Source organism: Dryobates pubescens, chromosome 1 (assembly GCF_014839835.1).
Source record: "Dryobates pubescens isolate bDryPub1 chromosome 1, bDryPub1.pri, whole genome shotgun sequence".
NCBI lineage: Eukaryota > Metazoa > Chordata > Aves > Piciformes > Picidae > Dryobates > Dryobates pubescens.
This window is the reverse complement of record NC_071612.1, coordinates 33,325,880-33,342,916: the sequence shown is the minus strand read 5'-3', so window position 1 is coordinate 33,342,916 and position 17,037 is coordinate 33,325,880. Positions and strand designations below refer to the sequence as shown.

At 42.9% G+C, this 17,037-nt stretch overlaps 1 protein-coding gene across 1 annotated transcript in view; it reads right to left on the bottom strand.

Moving 5' to 3' along the window:
* The window catches only part of GABRA4 (gamma-aminobutyric acid type A receptor subunit alpha4), a 54,236-nt gene that overhangs the window by 32,144 nt on the left and 5,055 nt on the right, over window positions 1–17,037 (bottom strand). The window contains exons 3-5 of the mRNA XM_054163637.1: window positions 5,681–5,748; window positions 1,254–1,474; window positions 1,067–1,149 (exon numbers count right to left, since the gene is read on the bottom strand). Coding sequence (XP_054019612.1) covers window positions 1,067–1,149; window positions 1,254–1,474; window positions 5,681–5,748 — 372 coding nt within the window. The remainder of the gene's footprint in view (window positions 1–1,066; window positions 1,150–1,253; window positions 1,475–5,680; window positions 5,749–17,037) is intronic.

Sequence of the window (17,037 nt, the reverse complement as noted above, 5' to 3'; positions counted from 1 at the left end):
CCTCAAGTACTGAAGCTCCCTTATCACACAGCTAATACCAAAGCCAAATCTGGCAGCACCTCGGCTCCAGTCTCATCGTAACGGGGATGAAAAACCTTATCAAAGCCACATCTATAATGCTGCTCTTTTGGCTAACTACCCATCTGTACAAACCAAATTCATGCTAAGCAAACATTATGAGGAACTTCCAGCCATTTCTAGCCTCAGAGCTCTGGGGTCAAGGCAAACAGATTAATGTCCAGCCACTGACTACACCGGAGTGTAAAGCAGAGAAGTCAGTGACTGAGAAGGCTTAGAAGCATGGCAAGGTAGGAAATGGAGTGCACTAACCATCCCCAGGCAGCCTCAGAGATCCTTGCTGTGGATTCAAATCAGAGAATAACCACCTCCCTTGATTATTATGCATGTATGTCCCAAAATAGTTTGGAGATTACCCAAAACTTTCTCCCTGACTTCAAAGCAGAAAAGGAAGGTCACCTGCACTAAGGATTCTTCTCATCAGTCTAAGAATTATTTATCTAGTCTAAACTTGTCATGCAGACTCCCATTTTAGTCCAGAAGATAGACAAAGACAATTAAAGATCAAAACCCTGCACATACCCTATACAGCTACCCTTAGGCTGCCAATGTGCCCCCACTAAGTGTAGAGAGTCAAATAACCTCCTTCCCTAGGATGATGTAAGTTGGGATGGAGCCCACCCTCTTTGCCTCCTCCAAAGACTCTGAGTACACAATTCCTCCCTGAGAATCAAGAAGCACAAATGCTAATTTCAAGCCATTGTGTAGCCCCAGCAGTGTGGTTTTACATAACAGCTGAATCCCTGCTTGCTTTTTGCTTCTCTTCCCAGGGTTAAATTTTGAGGCCCTGAATAAAATTCCCAAGCAACTTAACAGGAGTTTTGTCTGCATAAGGATTGTTGTAGCACCAAGACTAATATTCAGAAAGCTCAGCAATTGCTCCAAAAAGAAAAAAATAAGTAAAAGGAAAGGAAAAAAAAAGAAAAAAGAAATCTACTTCTACTACTTAAATTCTGTAGTTACAAGAAATGTCGTAATTGCAACTTACAACTCCCAAATTTGAGAGGACAAGCATGACCATCCATGGGAAAATCCACTAATCTCATGGGACACTCTGCACTTATTGTAAGCCTATAATGGAACAAATTGAATAGTCTCTGGTTGCCATTTTGTCTGGGCAGTACAACTTTTGCATACAGTCATTGGTAAGAAGCTGAACCGAGTACATTCGATACCTCATGGTGTACAGGATGGTGCCATTCCTCATTATTCTGAAGAGCTTATTTGGGGCTGTCATGTTATGTGCCACAGACTTCTTCCCATTCCTGAAGAAAGTGTCAGGAGTCCACACCTTGGAAACCATCAAGTTGTTCAGCCTCAGAATTTCAATAGGGCCATCGTATTTTAACCTCTTGTCCACCCAGGTCTGACGGAAGAAGACATCCATTGTGTACTCCTGGGGCAAATTGCAGGACAACAAAGAAGAATAGGAATAGAATAGAAATAGAATAGAATTAACCATGTTGGAAAAGACCTTTGAGATCATCCAGTCCAACCTATCACTCAACACCATCTAATCAACTAAACCATGGCACCAGATGCCTCATCCAGTCTCCTCTTAATCACTTCCAGTGATGGTGACTGCACCACCTCCCTGGGCAGCACATTCCAATGGCCAATCTCTCTTTCTGGGAAGAACTTCTTCCTAACATCCAGCCCAAACCTCCCCTGGCACAGCTTGAGACTCTGTCCTCTTGTTCTGGTGCTGGTTGCCTGGGAGAAGAGACCAACCCCCACCTGGCTACAACCTCCCTTCAGGTAGCTGTAATCCCACAGGAGCAAAGAAATCAGGAGCAAAGTAATCAGGAGCAAAGAAAATGCCAGGTCCACTACACAAACATATTTCCATCCATTACAGTGTGCAGCAGCTCAATATCCCACATTAGTCATATCAATAAATTGCCACACAGATTTCATCATTAAGGCATCATTAATCTAATGAGGTTGCAGGAAGCAGGCAACTGAATTTGTAGTCAAGCATGGAACTGGAAATGGAAGAGTCTCTGACAATAAACATCAACAGATTTTTAAATAAAAGATATCCAGGGATTTATTTTTTTTTCCCTTTTCCTGCTGCTGGCTAAATTAAAGCTATCAGGAGAAATGATTACTTCCACTTTAAAGTTAGGCAAGAAAAGTCAATTTCAACTCCTGGAAAGTGAACTTTCAACTGAGGCAAGATAAATATTTCCTTTGCCATGCCCACTAAACACAGATAATGAAATTTCATACACATAGATTTGTCTTTAGCTAGGTAGATAATAAATAAACCCACAAATTTCCTCAGAAAAGCCTCTCAGGTGCCCCAAAGAAAACATGCAAACAACACTTGCACAAGCACAGGCACACCATGAGAGACCCTATGGGAAAAAATGGGCACAGGAATGCATTTCTCTCAGCACCAAAACAAAAAGCATCACGTGGCACTTGGGTAAAAAAAAACCTTGACGTGCTTTCTAACTTAGAGTTGTGATTTTTGTTGTTAAATCAAACAATGTTTTCTGACTTGATTTCCAAGTCTTCTGCACAATGCAGCTCTTGCAATTGAACTTAGAATCATAGAACTGTTAGGATTGGAAGGGACCTCAAGGATCATCCAGTTCCAACCCCCCTGCCATGGGCAGGGACACCTCACACTACAGCAGGTTGCTCACAGCCACATCCAGCCTGGCTGCAAAAACCTCCAGGCATGAGGCTGCCACCACCTCCCTGGGCAACCTGTGCCAGTCTCTCATCACCCTCATGGGGAAGAACTTCTTCCTAACATCCAATCTCAATCTACCCATTTCTATTTCTTTTTCATTCCCCCCAGTCCTATCACTCCCTGACACCCTCAAAAGTCCCTCCCCAGCTTTCTTGTAGCCCCCTTCAGATACTGGAAGGCCACAATCAGGTCTCCTGGGAGCCTTCTCTTCTCCAGCCTCAACAACCCCAACTCCCTCAGTCTGTCCTCATAGGAGAGGTGTCCCAGCCCTCTAACTTGCATGGCCATTATCTATTGGCAGTGCCAAGAAGGCATGTCTGCTGGTGGGATGCATTTGAGGATTACAGTTTTCTTCCTTGCCATGTCTGCATCTTCCATTACAGTTTAATCAGTGAAAACTCTCTTTTCTAGTGTCATCTCTTGACGGTGACTTCTTCATAGCTCCTAAGTAGCAGTTTCTGTTATTAGCTTCTACGTGAATGATTTTGCAATGCAAGCTTTCAAGTCCTTTCATTTTCCTGGGCACCAAAGTAATCCAGCTCGAAAAAGACATTCTGATCATCCCCTCCACTAAGACATTCTGATCATCCCCTCCACTAAGACTATGTCACACTTGGCTGTTGGAGTTTCATGAGTGCTGCCACATTCAGGTTAACCTGGGTCACTAATGGCTACATTAACTAATATTTCATAGAATCATAGAATGGGCTGGGTTGGAAGGGACCTCTGAAGGTCATCCAGTCCAACCCCCTCTGCAGTCAGCAGGGACATCCTCAACTAGATCAGGTTGCCCAGAGCCCTGCCAGCCTCACCTTGAATATCTCCAGGGATGGGACCTCAAGCACCTCCCTGGGCAACCTGTTCCAGTGTTCCACCACCCTCACAGTGAAGAACTTGTTCCTAACATCCAACCTAAATCTGCTCTTCTCTAGTTTGAAACCATTGCCCCTTGTCCTGTCACTCCAGACCTTTGTAAACAGACTCTCTCCAGCCCTCCTGTAGCCCCCTTCAGGTACTGGAAGCCTTCTATGAGATCACTCCAGAGCCTCCTCTTCTCCAGGCTGAACTCCCCCAGCTCCCTCAGCCTGCCCTTGTAGCAGAGCTGCTTCAACCCCCTGATAGTTTTTCTGGCCTTCCTCTGGACCCTCTCCATCAGGTCCATGTCCTTCCTATATTGAGGGCTCCAGACTGGATGCAGTACTCCAGGTGAGGTCTCAAAACAATCCCTTGATCCCTGAATAGCCTCCTAGCTAACTCCTAATAACAAAAGGGGAAACATCTGCTCTAAACTCTCCTTTTACTATTTCCTTACCTTCAGTCCACTATAATTTACCACATGGTACCATGCTAAATGCTTCAGTGAAACCTGAGTGATGCCATGCAGCCCTCACTTCAGATTTAAGGCACACCTTATCAGACCTCCTTGGGACCAGAGTCTTATCCCCCTTATCAGCATCATCCTGTAGATGATAAAATGCATTGCAACATGAGACTGTTCTCTGGAAGAATCTCTTGCTATCACATAACCTTTCCATATGACAAAACCAAATCAGGTGTTCCACAAAGTGTGGCAAGAAAGTTATTGCCCCAAAACTGCCTTTCCCTTAAAAAAGTTCAATTCATAAAATCATAGAATTGTTAGGGCTGGAAAAGACCTCAAGGATCATCCAGTTCCAACCCCCCTGCCTTGGGCAGGGACACCTCACACTACAGCAGGTTGCTCACAGCCACATCCAGCCTGGCTGCAAAAACCTCCAGGCATGAGGCTTCCACCACCTCCCTGGGCAACCTGTGCCAGTCTCTCACCACCCTCATGGGGAAAAACTTCTTCCCAACAACCAATCTGAATCTACCCATTTCTAGTTTTGTTCCATTCCCCCCAGTCCTGTCACTCCCTGACACCCTCAAAAGTCCCTCCCCAGCTTTCCTGTAGGCCCCCTTCAGATACTGGAAGGCCACAATAAGGTCTCCTCAGAGCCTTCTCTTCTCCTGACTGAACAACCCCAACTCCCTCACTCTGTCCTCATAGGAGAGCAGCTTCAGCCCCCTGAACATTGTCATGGACACATTTCAGCATGTCCAGATCCTTCCTGTCCTAGGGACTCCAGAACTGGATGCAGTGGGGTCTCACCAGAGCGGAGTAGAGGGGGAGAATCACCTCCCTTGACCTGCTGGCTATGCTGTGTGAGTTTCATGGGAATTCTTGGATATTTTATGTTAAAAAAAGAAGTTATTGTCTGATGGAAGAAAATACCACTGGTTTTAAGAAGTGAACAACAATTTTGCTGGATTTGACCACAAATGAGTGCAGATACCCTTCAGACACACACACAAAACCCACAGTAGGTGTAAATATAACATTTCTCTTCTATTTCATGATTGTGGCTTTTGACATTGAGTTTCTGCAGCCTGCTTCTGAAAACACTTATCAGCCAAACATTTGCTGAAAGTGATGCTGAAAGGGGCAGAGAGACCAGCAAAGGGCATTCATCTGAAAGGAAAACGTCAACAAGCACTGTGAAACGATGTCATGGTTATTATTCACCTGAGAGTAACACCAGTTCCAAAAAGGAGAGGCAATTTCAAAGACATTGCACATTTTTCCCCACAGCAGACTGACTGAGACAACCCCCTGCAAGGCCTGATTCTGCCTCTCTACTCTATCAAAACCTGATTTAAATCCCATGAAGCGAATTCCTTAAGCCAGCCAAAAACCAGCAAAAATGCGACCAGAATCAGGCCTGATGTAGCTAATTATAACCTGTAAATTAAGCTGTTACTAATCTTGCCTGCTTTGCATGATTGACAGAACAGTACAGATGAAGCATCCACTCCTTACTGCAGAGCTAATGGTTTCTTAGAACCAGGAAATGGCACTTTAATCCCAGAGATACATACCATTTCTACATCAGAAACAGGTCCAAAACTGGTGACATAGATATCTGTCTTGACTTCGGTAACAGGACCTAATGGATGGAAAAGGAAGTGAGCAAGGAAAAAAAGAAAAAGAAATTAATTTTGCAGGCCAACAATTCCCACAAATGATCCTGGCAGCTGTGAACAGTTATCACTTCAAGGGTTCTGTGAAGGAGCAAGAGCAAAATGCAAACACAGGCTCCTAACAACAAGCGCTGCCCAATTACCTCTGGCCACCTCAGTAAATCACAACCAACATTTCCATGCAAATCCCCATCCAGAAAAATCAAACTTGCCTCAACAGATAAGAAAACAGGTGCCAAAAAAAGTCATGAGGTAGAATGGAATGGAATGGAATGGAATGGAATTAACCAGGTTGGAAAAGACCTTTGAGATAATCAAGTCCAACCTATCACCCAACACCATCTAATCAACTACACCATGGCACTAAGTACCTCATCCCCTCTCTAAAGTGACTATGTATGGGTATGTATTACTCTAAAGCAATGATGGATTAGCTATGAAAATCTATGCTATCCAAATCAAGCACCCCATCCAGTCTTTTCTTAAACACCTCCAGTGATGGTGACTCCACCACCTCCCTCATGTTGGGTGCCAGGTTGGACTTGATGATCTCTGTGGTCTTTTCCAACCTTATTGATTCCACGATTCTGAAAGATTCACTAAAAACACCATGCTGATTAACAAGGGCTGAATGCAGGAAACCCACACTCCCCAAGGCATTTATTACTAATTTTCAGTCCTGCTGATACTAACTGGACCACAGCATGTCATGCACTGGACAGCTTAGTATTGCAGGATCAAGAACTGCACCCATGTACTTTAGTGCTTTAATCAAAGAATCAACAAGGTTGGAAAAGACCTCAGAGATCATCAAGTCCAATAATACCTAACACCTCCTGACAACTAAACCATGGCTTCAAGTGCCACAGCCAATCCTTTCTGAACACCTCCAGGGGCAGTGACTCCACCACCTCCCTGGGCAGCACATTCCAAAGGCCAATTACTCTTTCTGGGAAGAACTTTCTCCTTACCTCCAGCCTAAATTTCCCCTGGCACAGCTTGAGACTGTGTCCTCTTGGACACAGTCTCTTGGACACAGGATGCTGGTTGCCTGGGTGTGGTGGGTTTTATACCTTAGCTGGGCAGGGAGCGGGGAGTGGAACAGACTCTATTTTCCAGGGGGAAAATGCCCTGCAGGGAGGGCTAAGCACTCGCAAGCCCTCCACCCTGTTTTCCAGAATAGGCATTAACCCACCACACTGGGAGAAGAAACCAACCCCCACCCAGCTACAACCTCACTTCAGGTAGTTGTAGAAAGCAAGGTGGTCTCCCCTGAGCCTCCTCTTCTCCAGGCTAAGCAACCCCAGCTCCCTCAGCCTCTCCTCACAGGGCTGTGCTCCAGACCTCTCCCAGCCTCATTGCCCTTCTCTGGACACATTCAAGTGTCTCAATATCCTTTTTAAATTGAGGAGCCCAGAACTGGACACAGTACTCAAGGTGTAGCCTAACCAGGATATTTACATTTCTGAGGGTCTGAATTTGGTTCCACATGCCTGCCTTGGGTGAACTAGTGATACTTAGGACACTTTGAAAACAGTGCACTGAGCAGAGGTCCTGCACTCTCCCAGCTGGATATGCCACATGCAGCAACATCCAGGTGGAATACTTTAACATTCCATTTGCTTTGCCACAGGACAGAAACATCTTGACATTTCAGCTGGGCATTCACTCACTACACAGCACACACTACAGTTCTGCTTAAACCACAGTGCACCTCACACACTAACTGATTTCCTTGGGATTTAGGTCTGTTCCCAGAGTTAAAGGCTAGGGAGCTCCTAATCATTACCAGTTATGATGATGATTCTGTGATCAAAGCCATTAGCTAATGGTTTAAGTCAGGTAATTAACTCACATAATTTTATAAATTACAACACACACAAAAATCCACTACAGGTCTCATCCAACAGTATCTGTCTGGGAGAGAAAAAAGGATGTTAGGAAGAAATTCATCCCAGAAAGAGAGATCGGCCATTGCAATGTGCTGCGCAGGGAGGTGGTGGAGTCACCATCCCTGGAGGTGTTCAAGAAGAGACTGGCTGAGGCACTTGGTGCCATGGTTTAGTTGATTAGATGGTGTTGGGTGATAGGTTGGACTCAAAGGTCTCAAAGGTTTTTTGCAACCTGGTTAATTCTGTATTCTGTTAAATAAATAAAAAAAAAAGCATCATCTACCAATTGACTTCAGCAGTTTCTAAAACCTTACAACTCTAATTTGTAAAGAGGAGAAGTGGCTGTTAATTCAGGTCCTAGCATAGTATCTGCAATCTAAAAAAGGAAAGGAGGAAAGAAAAATAATAAAAATCCCTGTTCAGAGATGTCACTTTGTAGCAAATGTTGAAAGGAGAAAAAGAAATATGCTACTGGAAAACAAGGAACCTGTAGTTCGAATCATAGAATCAGCAAGGCTGGAAAAGGCCTCAGAGATCAGCAAGTCCAAATCTGTCACCCAACACCTCATGACTAACTAAACCATGGCTTCAAGTGCCACATCCAATCCTTTTTTGAACACCTCCAGGGATGGTGACTCCACCACCTCCCTGGGCATCACATTCCAAGGGCCAATTACTCTTTCAATGAAGAACTTTCTCCTCACTTCGAGCCTCAACTTCCCCAGGCACAGCTTGAGACTGTGTCCTCTTGTTCTGTTGCTGGTTGCCTGGGAGAAGAGACCAACCCCCACCTGGCTACAACCTCCCTTCAGGTAGCTGACCACCTGCCTGACTTCTTGCACCTAGAGCAACGCTGAACAAAAAGCACAGCAAAACCATGCAAAATTATTTCACGAAACAGTTTGCCCAATTATGTAGAGATGAACAGAATCACAGAGTCACCAAGGTTCGAAGAGACCTCAAAGATCAGCTAAGAGTTTTTCAGCTAAATGTCAAGGAAAACAAAAAACCAACCAACTTTGCTGGACGTTAAGAGTTTCACAGGACACTGTACCAAGATAAAATCTAAAGGAAATTCACCCTAAGGCAGTTGATAACTCATCAGTCCCTAGAAAGTTGGCATGTCTGGAAAGCCATGAGTGGTTAGACCAGTGTAGCCCAATGGCAATTCCTGAGCATAACCATTTCTGGAGAGAAGAAGAGCTTCAAGAGACTGGAAAAAACTCATACTAGAGCTGTCAAGATAGTGGAAGTGAAGACATTCATCTGTAGCACTAGAAAATATGTGAGAAAAGCTCAATCATACCACACAGAAATAGATCTATCCAGTCATAGAATCAATAAAGTTGGAAAAGACCTCAGAGATCATCAAGTCCAACCTATTACCTAATACCTAACACCTTCTGACAACTAAACCATGGCTCCAAGTGCCACATCCAATCCCCTCTTGAACACCTCCAGGGACAGTGAATCCACCACCTCCCTGGGCAGCACATTCCAACGGCCAATTACCCTTTCTGGGAAGAACTTTCTCCTCACCTCTAGCCTAAACCTGCCCTGGCACAGCTTGAGACTGTGTCCTCTTGTTCTGGTGCTGGGTGCCTGGGAGAAGAGACCAACCCCCACCTGGCTACAGCCTCCTTTCAGGTAGTTGTAGAGAGCAGTAAGGTCTCCCCCGAGCCTCCTCTTCTCCAAGCAAAACACCCTCAGCTCCCTCCCTGCTGATCTCCCATAGCCTATCATTTATGGAGAGCTGGTTTACAAGACATAAACATTTGTTTCATCTGAACTTGAACTGCTTCTGAAAGCAAAGTTCTCTAGAAGTTAAAAAGTTCTTTTCCCACACAGCTCTAATAAGTAAATGAGGAATTAGTTTCTTACCCAATACCTGAATACAGAGTATTGCATTCAGTTCCTGAATCTCTTTCAGGAACTGCTTTGTTTATTAGTTCTAAGGAACTAAATAGGAATATTCCTTTTAAAAACCCACAAAGCTAAGCAACAACAAAACTAATCCAAAAACCAACCAGTGAACCCTGAACTGCTTTTCTCTGGTGATCTCTTTTTCTCTCTGCTCACAGAACACTGTAATTTTATAATCATGATCAAATTGAGGAAAGGGACAGATTTTTTCCCCACAGGCATGAGCTGCTTCTCCTCAGGCCTTGATTTCTTTTGTTTTAGCAAATGATTACAGCTTCACGGGTAATTAAGTGTTCAGATGCTTTTTGCAAGCCTATTTCTTGAAGTTTCTTGGAAGGGGAGAGCTAAGACCACGAAGCTAATCTCCAGATCAGCAAGCCCACAACCTAATGCTATTAGAAATCCTACGGCAGCAGCGCAGGACTGAAAGCTATGCTTGAGTTCACTCTTTAGTAACTGCTCTTGTGCTCTCAAACCTTTATGAGCAGGACCCATGAGAAAGATGGAAACAGGAAATCTCAGACAACAATGATTCCAGAAAACAAGGCTGAAATTGAAGTCTACCTAATGTGACAGCAAAAATAATGCTCAAATCACACTTCAGGCCACTAGAAAACAGAAGATGAACGGAGATCTGGAAAAATTTGGGGGATTATAATAGTTTTCCAACTAGTACTGATGTGCAAATGCTGGCTTTGCCTCCCAAATCTTGGTCAAACAGTAAAACATTTGGTAGGAGTGAAGGCAGCAGCAAGGGACAGCGAAGCTGATTATCCTCCTAATGCTTTTTCTCCAGCTGCAGCCCTGTCATGCTCCACATCTTCCACCTACATTGTCAGTTCACATCTCTAAAGGCCAACTCTTGGATCCTCCAGCACATCCCAGTATTTAATGCCAACTCAGGGGTATCTATGGCGACACCAAAACCTCTCTCTCTCATTCTTCTTGTTCTGGAAGAAAATAGAACTCCGGGTGGTAACAATAGCAGGGGAACAAATAGTGAGTCATGATTCCTTCTTTTCTGAGTGTATATTTTTTTTTAACTATTATTAATCATGGGAATTCCTGTCAAGGAGGAGGTGATCTGTAGTCACCTAACCTACTTTTAACTGGAGATTCAAGCAGCCCTCCGAAATGAAGGTATTGCACCACTTCATCAAGCCAGGCTCTGCGAGCAAAAGATCCTATGAGAATCCTTCACACCACTGCCTGCAATAAAATGCAGCACGTTGTAAGAAGGCCAATTAACTTTAAATATGACCATTTGGGCTTACCCCTCAATGGATGTTCAGAAAGCATCTAGCCACCATAAATCTTCAGGAACACTGAGGAGCTATTTATAACGCGCTGGTGTGTATTTTTATGTCAATGAAATAGGAGGAGAGTCCTACACACTGCAGTGGGAACAGTTAAGTCTGAATCACGGCTTGCAAGATAATATACTTTAAAGAAGCTCAGGCAGGATTAAAAGCAACCCCTGCAAAAAGCCAGAATAGTTCAGCATTAGATGGAGATGTTGCATGTGGGCTGAAGAAGCGATGCCAGGCCCTAACCCCGTGAAGAGGAACAGAAGACAGCTCTCCCATGCATTTTATGCCAACATATGGGTTGAGCTGCAGCACAGCTCCCAGCTAAAGACTTGGGGCTCTATTATCCTTGCGTCTCCATAGGCAACTGTCACTGCAGAGATCTCCACTGTATGTAAACACTCAAATCCTGCCCAGGCTTTCTGTGTCTTGCAGATTTTGCCATCAAGAGTCACACAACCAACCGGGGAACAGGGAAAATAAAACAACAAAAGGTTTCAATGTACAAAAGTGCAATTTAAATCCTAAGTGTAGTTATGGCTGCTGTTAGGAGATCAGTCCCAAGATACATAACTACATGAAATGTTGTATCAGCTCCTACAGCTATATCTAAAAACAAAAAGAAAAAAGGGGGAGGGGAAGGGAAAAAAAGAAAAAATAAAATAAAAAAGAAAGAAAAATGAGAAAAAGAAAGAAGGTTAAAAAGGAAAAAGAAGAAGGAAAAAAAAAAAAGAAAAATTAGGGGAAAAAAAAAGAAAAAGAAAAAGAAGAGGAAAAAAAGAAAAAGAGACAAAAAAGAAAAAAAGAGAAAAAATGGAAAAAGAAAAAATGAAAAATAAAAAAGAAAAAGAAAAAAGACAAAAAGGAAGGGAAAAAGAGAGAAAAGTAAAAGAAAAAAGATAAAAGAAAAAGCCAAAAAAAAAGAGAAAAAGAAAAAAGGAAAAGAAGAAAAGAGGCAAAACTGAAAAATATAAAAGAGAAAAAAATTTTTAAAAAGAAAAAATGAAAAAGAAAAAAGAAAAGGAAAAAATTTTTAAAAATTAAAAATAAACAAATAAAAAAGAGAAAAAAGAAAAAAGAAAAAAAAGAAAATAAAAAAGAAGAAAATAAAAATAAAAAGAGAAAAAAGAAAAATAAAAAGAGAAAAAATAGAAAAAGAAAAAAAAGAGGAAAAAAGAAAAATAAAAAAGAGGGAAAATAAAAAGAAAAAAGGGGGGGAAAGAAGAAAAAAGAAAAAAGGGAAAAAAGAAGAAAAAAGAAAAAAGGGAAAAAAGAAGAAAAAAGAAAAAAGGGAAAAAAGAAGAAAAAAGAAAAAAGGGAAAAAAGAAGAAAAAAGAAAAAAGGGAAAAAAGAAGAAAAAAGAAAAAAGGGAAAAAAGAAGAAAAAGAAAAAAGGGAAAAAAAGAAGAAAAAAGAAAAAAGGGGAAAAAAAAAGAAAAAAGGGAAAAAAGAAGAAAGAAAAAGAGTTGCTAAAGATTTTTTTCCCCCTTAATATAACTACATGTGGACTACTTGGTGCTTTCTCTTTCCAAATTCTTTCTGCCTGTAAAGGTTTATACCTTTTAAGTGAAGTTTAAAACAAAAAAGCCATCATATGAAGCACATTCCCTTGTTTAGTGATAGGACAAGAGTGAATGGCCTCAAGCTACACGTGGGGAGGTTTCAATTTTTCACAGCAAGAGTGATCAGGTATTGGAATGTGCTGCCCAGGGAGGTGGTGGAGTCACTGACCCTGGATGTGTTTAAAGGTGGTTTGGATGTGGTGCTTGGGGCTATGGTTTAGGGGTGAACCTTGCAGAGTAGGCAGAGTAGGGTTCTCGGCTGGATTTGGTGATGCTGAGGGTCTTTTCCAACCCAAATGTTTCTGTGATTCTATCTGAAAGAACAGCTGAGGACACCTGCCATATGTGAGAATTCTGTCAAGAAGCCAAAACAACTAGGTAGGGCATTTTTAAAAACAAAAAAATATCAATGTGGAATTCACACACATGGGCTACACTCTCTACCAAGCCCAGCAGCACACAGCCACCTTTGCCTCGAGATCTGCTCACCCATTAAGACATCTAAACCCTGAAAAGGTAAAGCTATACCTCCAGAAATGAGGAGATGAGTGTTTATTTTCCTGCTCATCTTTGCTGAGACAGCCAACAAGCCTGATACCGGTGCCAGTTTTCATGATGTGGACACCTGTCTACTCAGAACTGGCCTAAGAATATCAGCTAATTTTATACAGGTCACTGAACAACAGACAGATGGTGATGACTTCAAGCATTACTAACCTGGGCCAAATTCAAATCAGTTAACTACAAGTATCTAAGACCATATCCTGTTAAGCCTTTGAGTCACTCTCACCAGCTGAGGAAGGCTGGACAACTGCCTGGAAAAAAATAATAACCTATGAGCTTCCCTGTCTAATGCTCACTTCAAGTCCATTTGCAATCTAAAATGAGAATAAAAATAAAAGATAATATCCATTATGCTGAGCAATGGAATCACAGAAACATTCAGGTTGGAAAAGCCCCTCAGCATCACCGAGTCCAACCCAGAACACCACTCTATGAGGTTCACTGCTAAACCACAGCCCCAAGCATCACATCCAAACCACCTTTAAACACATCCAGGCTTGGGGACTCAACCACCTCCTCGGGCAGCACTTTCCATTCCCTGATCACTCTTGCTGGGCAAAAAAAAAAAACAACTTTCCTAATGTCCAGTCTAAAAGCTTGAAGGTAGGCATGGGTTCCTCACAAGAGCAGATAATCCTGTAGGTGGATTTCTCTAATGACAGAAAATCGTTTTTGCTCTTCAAATATATTCTGTGTTTATTTTCTGACTAAAGTCACTCCTCCCTCACTCCTCAGAAACGCTGCTCATCAGCCAAGCATCACACAGCCTACAAAGGGCAGAGAAGCCCTCTCCCACCCCTGTTAAAGGAGACAATGGCCAACAGATCACCAAGGACTAAGTTGCACTTCACAGATATGAGATCATGAGAAAGAATATGAAAAGAGAAAGCAAAAGGAAAATGAATGAAGGCAGAGCTCGTGAGCCACAGTACAAGGCAACTTCCAAGCAGAGAGTCTCAAAGCTGTCACCATTCCTGTAGCTGATAGTGAGACTCAGCTCATGCTAGACTAAGTCATGCAAGTAGAACCCAAGAGGAGAGCAAGCTCCAGCTTTCACTGCCTGATGAGTAACCACACCCCACCAAGCCAGTGACATGCTGTGGGTGATTCTCTCAGCTTGTTCAGAGCTGAAGTCAGCAGGTTTAGCAGGCAATCTAAGAGCCTTGGGCTGGAGGCACGTCACACACCACCTTCTTTCTTTGGCCTGGCCATATAATTGGCCATTGAAAGCAAGACACCAGGGATGAGGTATTCTCTAAAAGACACAGTTTGTCAAAATTAGCAGATATAGGGCAGCACAACCAGCTTGAGCCTTTCCATGCCTTCCTCCCTAAGTGCAGGTTGAAGTGTGATAGGTTATTGCATCAGGCAAGTTACAAAGGCAGGTTTAAATGGATCTGGCAGGGCCTGATTAAAATCATGAGTTGCTCGGGTAAAGCCTGAAGCCATGAAAAAGTTCAAAACAGCAAATCAGATCCAGGCCTTTTGTTGTAGCCAGGTGTGGGTTGGTCTCTTCTCCCAGGCAACCAGCACCAGAACAAGAGGACACAGTCTCAAGCTGCACCAGGGGAGGTTTAGGCTGGCTATTAGGAAGAAGTTCTTCACAGAAAGAGATTGGCCATTGGAATGTGCTGCCCAGGGAAGTGGTGGCGTCACCATCACTGGAAGTGTTTAGGAAGAGACTGGATGGGGTGATTGGTGCCATGGTTTAGTTGATTAGATGGTGTTGGGTGATCTCAAAAGTCTCTTCCAACCTGGTTTATTCTATTCTATTCAAGAAAATAATGCTCCTTTTAACAAGTCTCTGGAGTTCTACCAGCACTTTGAAACTAATCACCAATGGAAAGGTAACAAAGGGGTCATCAGAAAACCCAAACCCCCCACCTTTTGCAACTTCCTATAGTTCTGTGTCAGACACAAAAGTTTTAAAAGCAAGATGGAAACTGCAGCCAGGCCATAACCAGAAACGGTTTTGCTTTAAAGTTTTACAGCACTGTGGTAACACTCCTGAACTTTCCCAGCAGATAATGCTTTTAATTAATCACACTGTAAGTGGCTTCTGTTCTTACAGAGTGGTTTGGACCAAGGAACCCCCAGGCATTACAGACTGCATTCTTGAAATTCAGGCTAATGATAATAATGGGGCACAGAGTGGAGGGAATGGAACTGACTTCATTTCCACCACACTATTTTCAAACATCACACAGCATTACTTTATTCATTAGTCCCTCAATACCTTCCCCCTACTGAAATTCAAAACTCTTATACATTTTAAGTCTTCCTGACAGCACTTGGGTTTATGTTATGTTTTTTTTTTTTCCTTTCCTATACAAAACTGCTCATTCTGCTTTGTTTCATTAAATTTCGAGTTGAAAATTCTTTGCTTCCCTCTTGCTTCTTTAGATTCCATCCCTCTACAAACTTAATAGGAACTTCCACTTTTTGTTGTTGTTGTTGTTGTTGTTAACCATTCTGGTCTTAGAATCATGGAATCAACCAGGTTGGAAAAGACCTCAGAGATCATCAACTCCAACTTATTACCTAACACCTCATGACAACTAAACCATGGCTTTAAGTGCCACATCCAATCCCTTTTTGAACACCTCCAGTGATGGTGACTCCACCACCTCCCTGGGCAGCACATTCCAATGGCCAATTACTCCTTCTGGGAAAAACTTCTTCCTAACATCCAGCCTACACCTCCCCTGGCTCAGCTTGAGACTGTGTCCTCTTGTTCCGGTGCTGGTTGCCTGGGAGAAGAGACCAACCCCCATCTGTCTACAGCCTCCTTTCAGGAAGCTGTAGAGAGCAATGAGGTCTCCCCTGAGCCTCCTCTTCTCCAGGCTAAGCAACCCCAGCTCCCTCAGCCTCTCCTCACAGGGCTGTGCTCCAGACCCCTCCCCAGCCTCATTGCACTTTTCTGGACACATTCAAGTGTCTCAATGTCCTTCTTAAATTGAGGAGCCCTGAACTGGACACAGGACTCAAGGTGTGGCCTGGCCAATGAGGGGGCAGAATGGCTTCCCTGCTCCTTGTTTATTGCACTACCAAACCTCAGAGTGCTTAGTAAGTGACAGAAGCTTTTTAGGTTCAGTTAAATCCCTTCCATAAATCATAGAATCAACCAGGTTGGAAAAAGACCTCAGAGATCATCAAGTTCAACCTATAAAGTGAGTTTGTAACACAAGGTATCAATCCAATGGCATGGGGAAACTTCCTGCTTCTATTAACCCTCTTCCCATGCCACGCTTCTGCGTAAGGAGTACCAAGAAGGGATTCCACATGCTCCACTGAGAGATCATTTGCACATTTGGAAGCATGCTCAGGCAAATTAACTTCTCCCCTGGAAGTACAAAAATAAGAAATCTGCTAATTAATGACAGCATGGGGAATCTGCATCCAGTTTTAGGAAATCTCCAATATTTAACATTTTCTACTCTTTTTCCCCCCCTACCCCTGCACACAACAAATCTTCATGAACTGTGGCAACTCTGGAAGACGCCAGTAAAATGCACAATTTGGCTATCCCCACCCCAGGTCTGATTTTCAAACCTCATTTTGCACCCGAATTAGAATCGTAGAATCAATAAGGTTGGAAAAAGACCTCCAAGATCATCAAGTCCAACCTGTGAAATGCTTCATTTAATCTGAAGTTCCAATTCAGCAGCAGTCAGACCTCTGTGCAGCTCCCTTTTTTTTGTTGTTGTTGTTGTTCTTAAAATAAAACCTTGGTTTCATTGCGAGCCACGTGAAAACTAGATGGTGAATCAGCTTCGAGAAGAAAACAGAAATAAATACTCTGCTGCTCATCAGAAAGTGATGCAGCTTTAGCATCACACCAAAACACACTACCACTTCCCCAGCTTGAAATAGTCCCATTGCCCTCTGACATTTTGTTTGGTAGGCTATAAACTAGCAAGTGACCCACTTTTAAGATGCAAATCTTGTTTGTCATAAAGGTTAGAATAGAATAGAATAGAATAGAATAGAATAGAATAGAATAGAATA